Raw genomic sequence first — 14192 nt, 5'->3', positions numbered from 1 at the left:
CTACGTATCAAAGATGTGAGTTTGACAATAGCAAAACTTTCAGCTGCTGCCTCGAAGCCACAAAACCTGAGCCTTTAAATACCAACAATAAACAGAGAAAGTGAGCAAGCTTTAAATTTGACAGCTGCCACTACATCTGTGAACATGCGACTTGTTTGACTTCCTTGTAACTGCCACCATGATGATACCCACAACACTGGGAAGCAAAATATCAGTAGCATCTCTGCCAATATTAGCATCCAAGAAATGTCCCAGGAAAAAAGAATTACTAAACTTGAAAACAACTTTATCTAGTGTCAAGACTGGTTCTTCTCAGAACACGAAAAGAAATAAGGCACTTTCAAAACGCATAACATCTGAAATTGTAGCCAAACTCGCTTCATCTTCTAATACCAAACTGGTGAAACAGTCAAAAAACATTGGCCACCAAAGCCCTTCTGTAGCCAAGTGACTAGTAATAGTGGATCAGCTTAGCCTAAAGAAACTGCAAGAACAGAGGAAAGCTCAACTGATTGGAAATCTGGCAAAGGAAGAATGCTCAAAGGCCTGCTAATCTAAGAGGTAAACATGAGCCCAAAGAACAAGGCAAAACACATGCTGGTTTCTTTTGGACTACCGTGGCAGAGGATAAGCAAAGATTATTTACTGAAAAAGTTAAACAGGACATTTTCTGAATACATGAACTTTAGATGTCCAAGAGGAAAAATATTGATCAGATTAAATGTCCTAATTAAAAATATTTGATGCCAAAAAATTGTTAAATACTGATTTTTTCCAGCACATATTGAGCCAACCACAAATTCTTATGAGAGCATTATTACAGAGTTTAAGAAGGCCTTTCTAATAGAGGTTCAGCCAGTCAGAGATACACACAATTGTGGGTATTCTGGTAGTGAAGAAGCAAGAAAAAGTCAACTTTGGAGGGAAGACTGTATAGACTTACTGCAACCAAGGAACAGATCCAAGAAGGCAACACTAAAGAGAAATATCTAAATCCATAACCAGTAAAACAGGAAATTGAAAGTAAATATCCTAGAGATGTGATACTTCAGGATTGTGAATAGAACAAGATGACAAAACAAAAGATGAGATTCAGCCGTTGGTGTTAAAATCCACAATACAAAAGCTAGAGCAAGTCATGTCATTATATCACATTCTCTATACCATATTTGTAATGTGTAAAAATTCGGATGCAATTCGATGAAATAAATTCTACATTAAAAGAGGACACGTTTCTGAGACCACTGAAATGTTCCTCACATCTTCAAAGGAAGGCTTCAACTTGCTGAGTATAGTAAAAGACCATTTTCTTCATCAGCCTTCAATGACAGTGAAAAGGGTTGAAAAGTCAAAGTGATGCTGTTTTCTGCCAAATTAACGCAGCAGTTTTCCCAATGTATGCTGAGACCAGTACAACAGGGGAGGAATAAAGCTCTGATGAAGAATGTGGTTTTTATTATTCTGGGTGTTTTATTTTTGTGGTTTTGTATTTTAGTTTGGTCTGAAGTGGACCAAGTCCCTAAATGTTGGAGTTATTAATGACAGCAAGCTTCCTTTGTAACATTTATGTTATGGCCAACATTGCCTTTCCGTACAGTGGGAACATAATTCTGCCTTGCCAATCTTAACAGATTTGCTGAAAATGGAGAACTTTTGTCAGCTAATTTACTGCTCCACTTGAATATAAACATGTTTACCAGCTTGTTTAGTAAATCTAAGTACACTAGAGATATATTACCAGAAAATAAGATGTTCTTGATAAAAATTTATAGTTTTCATTGACTTTTTAAAAGTTGCAACACTTTTTGACTAGAATAAAGGTTAAAAATTATACTGACTAGAGGGATTCCTTCAAATATTAAAATATAAGGGATTAGAGTTGCTTTCCTACCAAATTCATGTAACTCAGACTGTTGTGCTCTGATGTGTCCCTTGGGCTGCTTGTGGTTCTTCAGTGTCACTTTTCATCAACAATAGGTTGTATCTCTGGCCTCCTGACCCCTTTCCTTTGATTATAACTGAGATTACCAAAATGAATATACAGCTTCTTCTATAAAAAAGGGTACTTGGTGTATGAAAGACACAAACCCACATTTAGTAGAAAGTGGAATATTTAATGTGAGATTGTTTTATAACTTATCTAAAACATGAACTTCCATAGGTTGATTTGATAGGTTATTAGTGATTAGAACTGAATTGGGAAAGCAATGTGGAATATTTAATAACTGTCAATCTTGTTGATGTATAATTTCTAAATTAAACAGTATTTACATTTGGTTTCTTCTCCATGACGTTATAATTTTCAGTCATGAGCATTGCAATGTGAAAGTTACACACAACAGTTTTCTCTCCACACATAAATTCAGCAATAAAAATAAGTTATAAGCCCCAGAATTAATGCTTACATAGCATACATACTCAAGCAACTCTGCAGTTTGAGAGAAGTGAATTGTAAAAGATAAGTTAAAATATATGAATGGGATATTGATGTGCTTTAAGATTGAATACTGAAGGGCCAGCATGTTGGTGTACCAAGTAAAGCCCCCACCTGCAACACTGGCATCGCATCTGAGCACAGCTGCTCTACCTCCCATCAGCTCCATGCTACCGCATATGGGGAAGAAACAGATGGCCCAAGTGCTTGGGCTTCTGCTACCCACATTGGAGAGCCAGAAGAAGCACCTGGCTGGTTTCAGTTTGATTCAGCCCTAGTTGTTACAGCTATTTGGGGAGTGAACCAGCAGGTAGAGAGATTCGATCTCTCACTCTCCCATCTTTAACTGTGCCTTTCAAATAAATAAATAAATTTAATCTTTAAAAATTCACATATAGGCATCATGTTTGTGTAATATCTCTGTTCTGCTCACTGTGTTTTCATATTCTGCGCAGTAGGATTTTTATTCGTTTTTAGCTGTTCACCTAATTGGTATATAATAAAAGTCTATAAAAAGGAAGTTGTTCATTGTAATATTTGCCAACACTAGAAGTAAGGGCAAATGTTTAGAACTTACTCGCATCAGTATAATTGCCTACCTCACAGTCCTTCTTCGTTTGAACAATGGTAATCTGGACAATTCCTGTACATACTATGATGAAGTTCTTCCCTTGTTGTCATACTGCCCCATCCCTTTCTCAGCTCTGAAGTTCCTCTGCTGTTTGTGTTATGAACAACTGTGGACCCGAAGGCTTGAGCCTTTTGGAAGTGTCATGTCCATATGGCATCTAGTTAGCACTCTGATAATTAATAGACTGAGAAGTATAATATTTTACATGATTTATAAGTGCCTCATATACAGATTGTAGAAATAACACATAGTAATTTGATTCTAAAACCCTTGGGCATATTCAGAGTGTTATATATTTTCCAGTAAAGAAGGAACTCAATATTAAACCTTATCTGGTAGTTTGTAGTCATTATTTTAGAGGCCAAACTTACATTAATGTAAGCCGAGACCACAGTTCGTTCCACAACACCCGGTCTCTCAGGTAGATTGACCAAAGAAAATGACAGTTGGGAACTGGAATTATCAAAGGCTTTCTGGCTTGTCTGTTAATTTTCCTGGGTTTAGCATCACAAAATTTGTGGAAGACAAAATGAGTCACGCGTACAAAAAGTTAAACTTTTCTGCCATCTAGAGGCAGCTATTTCAGAACTTCAGCATTTATGCAGCCTTATTAACCCCAAAACTGCTTTCAAAGATGTCAAACCAAGGAAATGAGTGGATCTTTGTGTACATCTTTATGTGTCTTCTTCAGATTTGTGCATTCCCTCATGGGTGCTCAGCACTGGAGTGAGAGTATAACATTTATCTGCTAAGGAGTGAATTTGGATTCAGCTAGAAGGTGCTCATGAGTTTATTTTCGTTTTGACTGAAATCGCTGCATGTACAGTGCTGAGGATATAGAATAATCCAAATTAAACAAAACTGCTAGAACCTTGCTTTTAAAAAAATGATTGGGAATTTAAATACTGAGGCTATAGATTAACGCAAATAAAACCGAGGTGCCAGAGGCTTATTTTTAAAACATAATTAGAAATTTAAAGACACAGCTCAGTGGAGAGTGTTGGTTTAACAAAGTCTATTACATGACTTCTTTTAAGCTTTATTTATTTGAAAGGCAGAGAACCAGAGAGTTAGAAAGAGATCTCCTGTCCACAGGTTCATTCTCCCCATGTCTACAGAAGCTTGGTCTGTGTCAAACTCAGACCAGGAGTCTGCACCTGCATCTGCCTTTCCCACATGGGTGGCGGGAGCTCAAGCACTCTGGATGGCCTCTGGTACTTTGCTGGGTACGTTAGCAGGGAGATCAGAAATGAAGCAGCCGGAATTCCAAGGCACTCAGAGATAGGATTCTGGTATTATCATCAGTAGCTTCACCTGTGCTCCAAGGCTGACCCATGAACGTGCTGTGAGGAACACTTTCAGATAAGGTACCCAGCTTCTGCTAATGAGTTGGCAAGCAAGAAGAGGCCCTGTGGGTGAGGGCTGTTTTGCAGGGTTTCAGGCAAGAATCTAATCTTTTGAGATTTAGCAGGGCCTTCGTAAAGCAATTCACATGTATCATAAACTTCTTGGGCCTGGTGATTACTGAGCCTGTTAGGATTTCTCACAATAGTTCAGGATGCCTTGTCGCGGCCAGCTGAGCCGGCATAGTAGGCACGGCGAATGTCCGAGCGAAAAGCACCGACACACGGAGACCATGATGGTGTCCGAGCCGTCTCTCCACAAGCCTCTTTATTACCATATTATCTCCTCTTTCCCCCAAGCCCATCAACAGGACAATAGCACGCCGATGAGTCTGCAAAGGCTAGGTGCTACTGCTGTAGGCCCAATTCCTGAGTGCTCAGGAATGTAAATCAACTCCTCAGCCCACAACAATGCCTTACTTTGTATTTCTAAAATATCAGTGTGTCTTAATTGGCACTGAGAATATTAGAAAAATTGGATATTAAGGAAGTAGCTATTTTGTAGAAAATGTATTGGAGTTATTCATAAACTATCTCACAACTTTAGTTAACTGTTGCAATACTGATGATTTTAAAATAACATCTGCCTTTATGACAATCAGTTTTTAAAGAGAGTTTAATATGGACTTAATATAAACAGTAAGACAATACTCATAACTTCATTAACTGTTATTGCGTATTAAAAAGACTAGAATTATCAATGTATTTCAGAGGCATTTTTTTTAAAGTTCCACATCTATATATCCAAACCCTATTTAAGGGTGTGTTTAATTCAATCTTAAACTGAACTTTGAATTGCTTAGGCCACAGGGTACACATTCAAGCAGACTTTATATTTTATTAAATAATTTGACAAAAACATTGTAGCATCATTTTTGATAATCTGTTGAATGGTAACCGTAAGCTAATAGAAATCTGATAGCATAAAATAATTCTGTGGCACAATATTAGCAGCTGTGGAACAAGGGAAGAAAAATTCCCTAAAATATGATAACAAGTGATTTGAAAATAGTTACTTTCTGAAAGGGATGTAACTTTGTAGGAAGTTGACTTGTTTATGAGAAGAAAAGCATGAGGACATTGTTTTTAGGTGAAAGCAGTGTTTATCTGTTGCAAATTTTAACACACTAACTCACTGATACTTGGTTGAGCCTGACATGCCTCCACAGACAGGAAGTGGCAGGAAGTCACCCACATATGAAATGCTTTCAATTTTCTTTCCTTAATTTAAAATAATAAGCTACAGACATATTATGAGCCACATTTTATAAAAATACCATAATGCAGTAAACATTTGCGGGAGAGATCAAATTAGAGGACACATGTTTGTGGAATGAAGTCCTGCTGAACTAAATGAAAAAAATGTAACTCACTTGTTTGTCAGATGTTACTTGTCCCTGTAAACTATGTCCTGTAATTCCATAAAATAGCCTGTCTTATTACATGGATAAAAACATGATAAATAAGTCCCCACGAATGAGATTAGAAGGCAAGGTTTATAGAAATTATAGTGGTCTGAGGAAGATTTTTCTGCAGCTTTGGCATGACAGGCCTATTCTTTAATTCCACGTTTGTTTTTTTCAACTCTGTTGTGTTCTTACCAGTTACTGCTAAAATATTGCCGTGCGGTTTTTAGATCAGTGCTGCCACCTTGTGATACATTTCTTAATTTCATTGGTCAAATTCTTAGTCCTCTCTTGGCATTTTCTCCCTTGTGATTTTCTGGGTTAGTCTTCCTTCTAGCTACTCGTTTTTGTAGTTTCTGTTGTAAGTCTACAGCTCTAATGGTTACTTTGCCAAATAGAGATTTCAAATATCTTCGTTTAAGGAATTAGAGTGAAAAATTATTTCCTCAGGTGTTTTGTTTTAGTGATCATCATTTGGTGATCTTTTGTAAAGCAAGATGTCATGGTTTCTTTTGTTTCTTTATTTTTGCAGCTTTTGTCATTTCTTCAGGGTTTATTTACGTTTTACCACGAGGGATATGAACTTGCCCAGGAATTCGCACCGTATAAGCAACAGCTACAGTTCAACTTGCAGAATGTAAGACTATGTATTTTTGCTGCTTCTGTTTTTCAGTCTGACAATCAGAAGGCCTCCAAGTTACAATCTCATCAAACTTTGAAATCTTTCAAAAATGTGTCTTAAGCTTGAAAAACCTACAATTTTAAAAACTCACTTTATTTATGTCTTTTTTTTTTTACTTTCTTGTTGAAAGCCGAACAGAAAAGAACTAATTTTATGTTAGATCTACCAAATTTAGAAAAAAATGTAACTTAAGTATAAATACATGCAAGTGTGGAAACTTTCGCCTGTAGTCATTGTTTTGTGAATGTACTGGATGATTGCAAGATAAGTAAGTTCTGAAAATCTAGCGTAGAGAATGATTAGAATCACTATAATAGTGAATGTATGAGATTTGTAAGAAGTTTGGAATGTAAATGCTCATGCCACTTATAAACAAAGCAGTAGCTATACATGTTCATGAATGTTAGCTAACTTGATTATAGTGATTTCACAATGTATAAGTATGTCAAAATGTCATTTGGTATACCTTAAGTATATACAGTGCTATTGGCAAGTATATCTCAGTAAATTGAGAGGAAATGAAGGTTAACCCTAGGCAAATCTTATTTGTCAAAATAGTAATTTGTATAATTGTGAAATGAAAGGATTATAATTAACGCTCCAAGGTCAAATCTCAAAAGGTTTTATTAAAATGTGGAACATTTATTATTTTCAAAAGGCAGATTTGAGTGTGGTTTCAAAGCGTTCAATATAACTGCTTTAAACAAAAGTGAGAATTATTTTCAAAACGCCTGTTTGTGTTCCACTTTATAAAGATTATCTAATCAGTCTTTTAATACCAGGTTGCATAGTTATGCAAATTATGATTTTCAAATGCTTAGCAACCCTGTCATTAAAGGAGAAAACTTTAAGGAGTTTATTTTTCTATTATCAAACTGAGTAAATTGAAAAATTCTAATTGTTGGCATTTTTCTATAACTGAAACCATAACTATCTAGTTCTTTGTGACCCAAATTAGTTAGCAATCCTTCTTTGTTTTCAATAAAAGGCTTATTTTTCTCTGCTTGTCTAATTCTTGTCATTGTGAAGCTGTCTGGTAAATAAAACTACAGTGTTGAAATGTCTCATAAGAAATATGTAATTAGATATATTCTTGTGTTTTGAGTTTTAAGCTTTTTAAACTTGGATTTCCTGTCGGTTTTACCTTTAGTTCAATTCCATGATTGTTTTCAAACTGTTAAGCATTTCAGTTTTTTCATTAGGTAAGATAGGTAAAATTATAAAAGCTAAAGTAATGTTATGATTTATTCCCATTTATGATTGAAAAGCTTATGTTAAGATTTTTGTGACTCAGTAAAAGGGAAGAATGAGAAATTAGACAAAAACTTTAATCTTTATGTTTGAATGAGAAAAGTAACAAATAGCAGTTTCCCAGACCTGCTGTGATATTTAGCTCTTTATATTGCATGGTGACGGTGATGACTTTTGTTTTCTAGTTCATTTTGTTCATAGCCTCTGGATTAAAGGCAGAACGAGGGATTATTTTCATAGCGAAGGTGATTTCTAAGAATTAAGTAACTCTTACAATAGAAAAAGCTGGAATTTGCACTTAATTTTGAACTAAAAGGTTGGAATTTGATCTTTAATTTATATAGTATTTCATATGTCTGTTAACATTTCTGGAAACTAAGCTAAGCTATATGATATTTTGGTTTGTTTTCAATAAGCCTATGTAACATAAATGATAATGGAAGTGGTGAATAACAGAACCAAAGTCAAGGTTGTCCTGTGTTGTTAATAGTTTTGAAATGTAACCTCTAATCTGGTAGGAACCACTAAATGAAATTGTTGTTTCTACTTTCTTCAAGACAAGGAACAATTTTGAAAGTACTCGCCAAGAGGTAGAGCGGTTGATGCAGAGGATGAAATCGGCTAACCAGGACTACAGGCCACCTAGCCAGTGGACAATGGAAGGCTATCTCTATGTCCAGGAGAAACGTGAGTCACAGAACTTCATGTCTCATATGACGTAACGTTCTGTATCTGAGAAATGTGACTTGGTCACATCTCAAGTGAACATAGCATTCCTATAGCCTTATCATATTTTTAATAATTTATTCTTCTGCTGGTTTCACCAAAGCAACAAAGTTCTCCCATATTTTACCATCAGAATTTCTTTTATCTTTTCCTTTTTTTTTTTAAGACAGAGTTATAGGGAGGGATAGAGAGAACACAGAGACAGGGATTCTGTCCGTTGGTTTGTCCCCAGATGACCACAACAGTCCCAGCTAGACTGGTTCAAAACCAGGAGCCAGGAGCTTGCTCCAGGTCTCCAACAGGAGTGCCGGGGCCCGAGCTGCTGTCCCAGTTGTATTAATAGGGAGCTGGATCAAAGGTGGAGCAACCAGGACTTAAAATGATGCCCATATGTGATGCCAGTACTGTAGGCAGTCACTTCACCTACTAAGCCACAGCTCCAGGCTTGCAGTCAGGATTTCTAAACTGGTGTATTGTTGAATTTGAAATGTACAGTTTTTGCTGATAATATATCAACATGAGTTCAGGTTTATACTTTCATTGTGATACATAATCTCAGTACTGTTCCATGGAATATTGAAAACCAAAACCTTGCTCAGGATGAATCATAATTTCACTTAACTCTGTGCTTTCAATTTTCAGGAGTGCAATTGGCAATTAGGTAATGTCACACCAACAGTCTTTATTTTCTGGGGTTAGAATCTAATCTGAGACCCAACAGAGCACTACCATATTTGCCTCACACGAAGAAAGTTTCTTTCTCAGAAATTAATACAAATCCATTTAAACTGGTGTAAGTAGGCCCTTTGTGCATATCATTTGACATGAAGTGGAACTACTTGGACTATTTGTACTAGATTAACTGTATGCTTCAAGTCAGATATGCCCTGAGGCACTACTCTCATACTGTTTATGGAGGAACAGTTTTTTTTTTAAATTTCAAATCTATCGTGAACCACTCTCCTGTAAAATACAAGATCTTGTGTAGAGGTCTTTAGCACTAATTACTCCAGAAGTATTGATACATTCCTTCTCAGTTTGCATGCTTCTTACATGTTAGGACTCATAAAGCTTGTGGACTAGCACTGTGGTAAAGTCTCTAGGTCAATAGGTGATTGCATAAAGAAGTTGTTTTGATTACTAAAATGATTTACTTAAAGGCTTTAGGATTGGCAAGTGATAATTTGCTGGCAAGGGCTATGACACATAAATTACATGATCACTAAAATACCAACACATTTTATATTAGTCTGTCTTAGGTCCTTGGATAGCAGAACACACACAAATAGTGATTTGTCGAACAACTTGGAAAACATTTGTTATAGCCTGAAAAGTGATGATAGAAGGATGGTCACACAGAAGATTCAGACTCCAGAATATTCCCTGTCTACCTGAACCAGTCTGCTCTCTTCAGACTTTAAAATGATAAACTTAAGAACCTTCCTAACTATAATTACAGTATAATAATCTGCTTTCCTCCCAGTCTGTTAAAAAAAAAAAAGACCAAGTCATCGGTTCATCTATAAGGTGTGTAGATTTTATTTGGAACTCTGAATGTACTTTCGATTACTTACTTAATTATTTCAGTGGGAGAACCTTGCTGTGATAGTGCCTTGCAAGCAGCTGATATTTGTTAATAAAACATTTGACCAAACTGAAGAATTTTTCATACATTTATTTTATTTTTGATGATGTTTATGTAGTCGAGAAGGATTCATGCCCATGTGAACCATCGGTTAGAGAATGAGTGAGTGAGACTGAGACAGCTGCGTGCAATCTTCCTTTCTGCTCTTCAGAGAGAGGAGAAGGCCGTTCCCAGCAGCCTAACCACACCAGCACCAGAGGATTTGGGACAGCTACTTGATATACTCCCAGGGTCCCTGATGGGGAGCGTGTTCTGAGATGCTGTTGAATTTGTTGCTCCAAGGTTAAGGAAATTCTTCCAAAATCCATTGGCTGACATAGGCCACCTCAAAGTGTCATTCACCCAGATACTTGCTATCAGAACTCAGCCAGGAGTGTTGTTCATTTTGTTCTGCCCTCCATGATATTGGAAGTCCTCTGCATGCCTCAATGAACTGGTTGTCATGTCCCCCATTTGCTTCTGGGCATGTCAGCCACTGCAGTCTACAGCAACCGAGCGGACACAGATGGACACATGCATTGCACAGTCAGACCACAGGTCCTGTGATTTTTCCTGTGGTCAGAGTTTTGAGTGCTGTGGTCCATTTGGGGGAATTCCCAAATAAACTTTGCCTGATGAGACACCGGAGCTGATTCCTATGTATGCCAGCCAGCATGGGGTCCATTATCAGCCTACACACCCCAAGTGAGCGGCAATGGCCGGTGCGCGCCAGTCCGAAGCCGGGAACCAGGAACCTCTTCCGGGTCTCCCACGTGGGTGCAGGGTCCCAAAGCACTAGGCCATCCTCGACTGCTGTCCCAGGCCACAAACAGGGAGCTGGATGGGAAGTGGAGCTGCCGGGATTAGAACCGGCGCCCATATGGGATCCCGGCATGTTCAAGGCGAGGACTTTAGCCGCTAGGCCATGCCGCTGCTCCCACACTAGTAGTTTCAGTTCTGTCCCCAGCCCCAACTCATATGTAAACCAATGGATGCTCTAGCCAAGCTCATCCCTTCCCACCATACACTTGGCTCTCATGCACACTAGTAGGAACTGCAACCCAGTTGGAGCAACCTCCAGTAATCCCTACCAGGCCAGCCCCAGCCCTGGCTCCTGTGCAAGCCAGTATGTGCAACAGACTGGTCCAGTCTGTCATGCATCCCATTCAGAGTCTATACAAATCAGTCAGTGCTGCGTCCTAGCTCAACCTGACCGATCCCACTATCCAGCCCACACTTACGCCAATGGGTGCTACTGCCTGTCCATCCACACCCACCCTCAGCCCTGGTTCTTTTGCTCTCTGGCAGGAGCTGCAGCCCATCACAGAGGTGCCCAGTTTCCCTCTAAGCCCACTCTCAGCTCCAGATCTTGCACTTTCCAGAAGGTACTGTGGTCCAGCCTGACAGGACCTGCTCAAAGTCCTGGAATTTACCAGCTGATACTGTGTCAAAGCCCTGCCAGTCTGTACTTATCTGGCTCATGCATGTGCCCATGTCTTAGCCCAACCAGGTCTTCCCCAACCCAAGTCACATTCAGGCAAACACTTATATCGCTGGGCAGCCTGGTTGGCCCCAAGTCTCAGCTCTCACTCTCACCAGCATGAGTAGTGGCCTGGCATGGCAGCCCCTGTAACCCCCCTACTGAGGTAGTCCTCTCCCCAAAGTGTTACATGTGCTGGTGGGTGCTGCAACTTGGCTCTGCCTGGTCTACTCGCAGTTCCAGCTCATGCTGGCCAGTGCTGCAGCCTAGCCTAGTCCAGCAGAACTGGCTGGTGTTTCAGCCCAACTCAGCCTGTCCCACACCCTGTTGGTCCTGACATCTGCTATTGGATACTGTGAACTAGCCTAGCCTGGCATGCCCCAAGGCCTGACCCACATGTATGTATGCTGGCAGGTACTGTAATCTTCCTGGTCTGGGCTACTCCCAGCCTCGGTTTTTACACTCACCAGCAGAGACTGAGTTCTTATAGAGGAATTCCCCAAGCTCTTCTATCAGGGCATCTCCCATTAGCAGAACTTGCATACACCAGTGGGCTCTTCGCCTACCTGACTTGGCTTACCTCCCGTCCTGACAGGTACAGTGACCTTGCCCAGCAGGGCACACCTATTCTGGCTCTTACTGTTGGGTATTACAGCCTAGCCCCACCTGGCCCAACCCCAGACCCAGCTCTCATGTGGCTCAGCAGGTGCTGAGACCTAGCCCAGTCCATCTTATACCCACCTGGTTCTTGCGAGCACCAGCAGGTGCTTGAGCCCAGCCCATTCTGGCACACCCAGACTTAGTCCATAACCATGCCAATGGATGCTTTAGCTACATCCAACCCAGATCACTGCCCCTGTTAATGATCTAGCTGTCAACAGTGGGACCCAAAGCCCAGCCAGGGCATCCGTCAACCAGGCCTGCTGCCCCTAGCCACAGATGTTGCACATGCCAGTGGTTGTTCTGATCCATTCTGGCATGGCCTAATCCTCATCTTGGCCTTTGCCATTGGATGCTGCAGCCTGGCCTGGTCTGGCCCACCAGCAGTCCCAGTTCTTGCTGATGGGTCCTGCATCCTTTCCCTGCCAAGCCTGCCCTCCTCCCTGGCTTTCTTGCAAACAGGCAAGTGTGATAGCGTAGCCCACCTTAGCCCACACTCCAGCCTGGCTCCCGCACATGCCAATATGTTATACATTGGCCCAGCCTTGCCCAGTCTGCACCCTTGAGCCAACCCATACAACTACTGACAAGTGGAACAGCCTTGCCTGGCCCAGCCTACACTCAGGCTTGAATTATATGCTCACCAGCAGGAGCTACAGCCCACCAGGGAAGTTCCCCAAGTCCTCTCATTAGGCCAGATCCAGACCCGGATCTCACAAGTGCCAGTAGGTGCTAGTCCCTTACCTAGCATAGTGTGCCCCTTTCATCTCAGCCGTTATGTGAGCTGGTGGAGATTGCAGCCCAGTCCCCCACATACACACAGTTCTTGGGTATGCCTATGGGTGCTGCAGCCTGGACCAGCGCGGCCTATTCCCAACCTCAGTACCCATGCGTGTCAGTGTGTTCCATGGTCACGCCTCACTCAGCCTGTCACCATCCCCAGCTTTTGAGCAAACCAGCAGATATTGCAGGTCCACAGGTGTGAGCCCACATATCCTCCACAGAACCTGCCCCCAGACCCAGTCCTTTCATGTGAGATGGTTAGTGTCGTCACCCAGCCTAACATTAAGCATCCTCTTCCAACACTCACTGCTGGTTACTGTGGTCTAGCCCTGCAAGGGTGGCCCCCAGCCCTACTTTTAGTGTGCACTGGTGGGGGCTGGTTAGCAGTGGTCAATATTAACTTGTCCAGTTCAGGTTTCTCATGTGGCCAGGTACATCAGTCTGACTCAGAAAGGTCCTCTAGCTTCCCTCCTCCAAACTGCTTGGTCTCAGTCCCCTCACTTACCTGCAAGTACAGTAGCCTTGTTGGCAGAATTCCCCAATAAGTCATTCCTCACCTGCAACATACTCAGTGGTATTTCCCCATATTCCTTTTCCTGAACAATCCACAGTCACTGTGCCTGGGAGCTCATGGGTTTCTCAGCTTGGTCTTCCTGAGCCTGGTCTTTGGTGAAACACCTTCCTGGCCTGGAACTCTGTCCTCCAACCAGGGACCCAAGTTCATGCACAGGTCTCCAGACCCAGTCCTGTGGCACATGTGTTAGCCTGGGACCTTTTCCTTCCACCTGCCTGGGACCCAGGTGTGTGTATGAGTCCCAGGCTTCATCCTCAAATATACCACACTGACATGGAGCCTTTCCCTCCTCCCTCCTAGCCCACCTATGGGACCCAAACATGTGCCTGATTCCCCAGGTCCACTCCAAGCACCTAGCGGGAGTCCCCAGGCCCCGGAGCCTGCAGAAGAGAGCCAAGCTATGGCTGTGCCAGTGGAAGGAAGCTGATGGTGGCTGAAGCTCCATGATCAGAAGTGCAAATCGAAGAATTTGTTGATAGTGAGGACAGCTGCTATTTGTATTCCATCCACTAAATTATACATTGTTTTCCTTATCCAG

General features: G+C 41.0%; 1 protein-coding gene across 2 annotated transcripts in view; it reads left to right on the top strand.

The window, feature by feature from the left end:
* ARHGAP42 (Rho GTPase activating protein 42) overlaps positions 1-14192 on the top strand; it is a 270695-nt gene that overhangs the window by 211649 nt on the left and 44854 nt on the right. For both annotated transcript variants that reach the window (XM_004585001.3, XM_058663994.1), the window contains exons 7-8: positions 6407-6511; positions 8365-8494. In XM_004585001.3, the coding sequence (XP_004585058.2) occupies positions 6407-6511; positions 8365-8494 (235 nt within the window). The remainder of the gene's footprint in view (positions 1-6406; positions 6512-8364; positions 8495-14192) is intronic.

This window comes from Ochotona princeps, chromosome 4, assembly GCF_030435755.1.
Source record: "Ochotona princeps isolate mOchPri1 chromosome 4, mOchPri1.hap1, whole genome shotgun sequence".
Lineage (NCBI taxonomy): Eukaryota > Metazoa > Chordata > Mammalia > Lagomorpha > Ochotonidae > Ochotona > Ochotona princeps.
The sequence above is the reverse complement of the archived record's forward strand: the minus strand, read 5'-3'. Positions and strand labels throughout refer to the sequence as shown.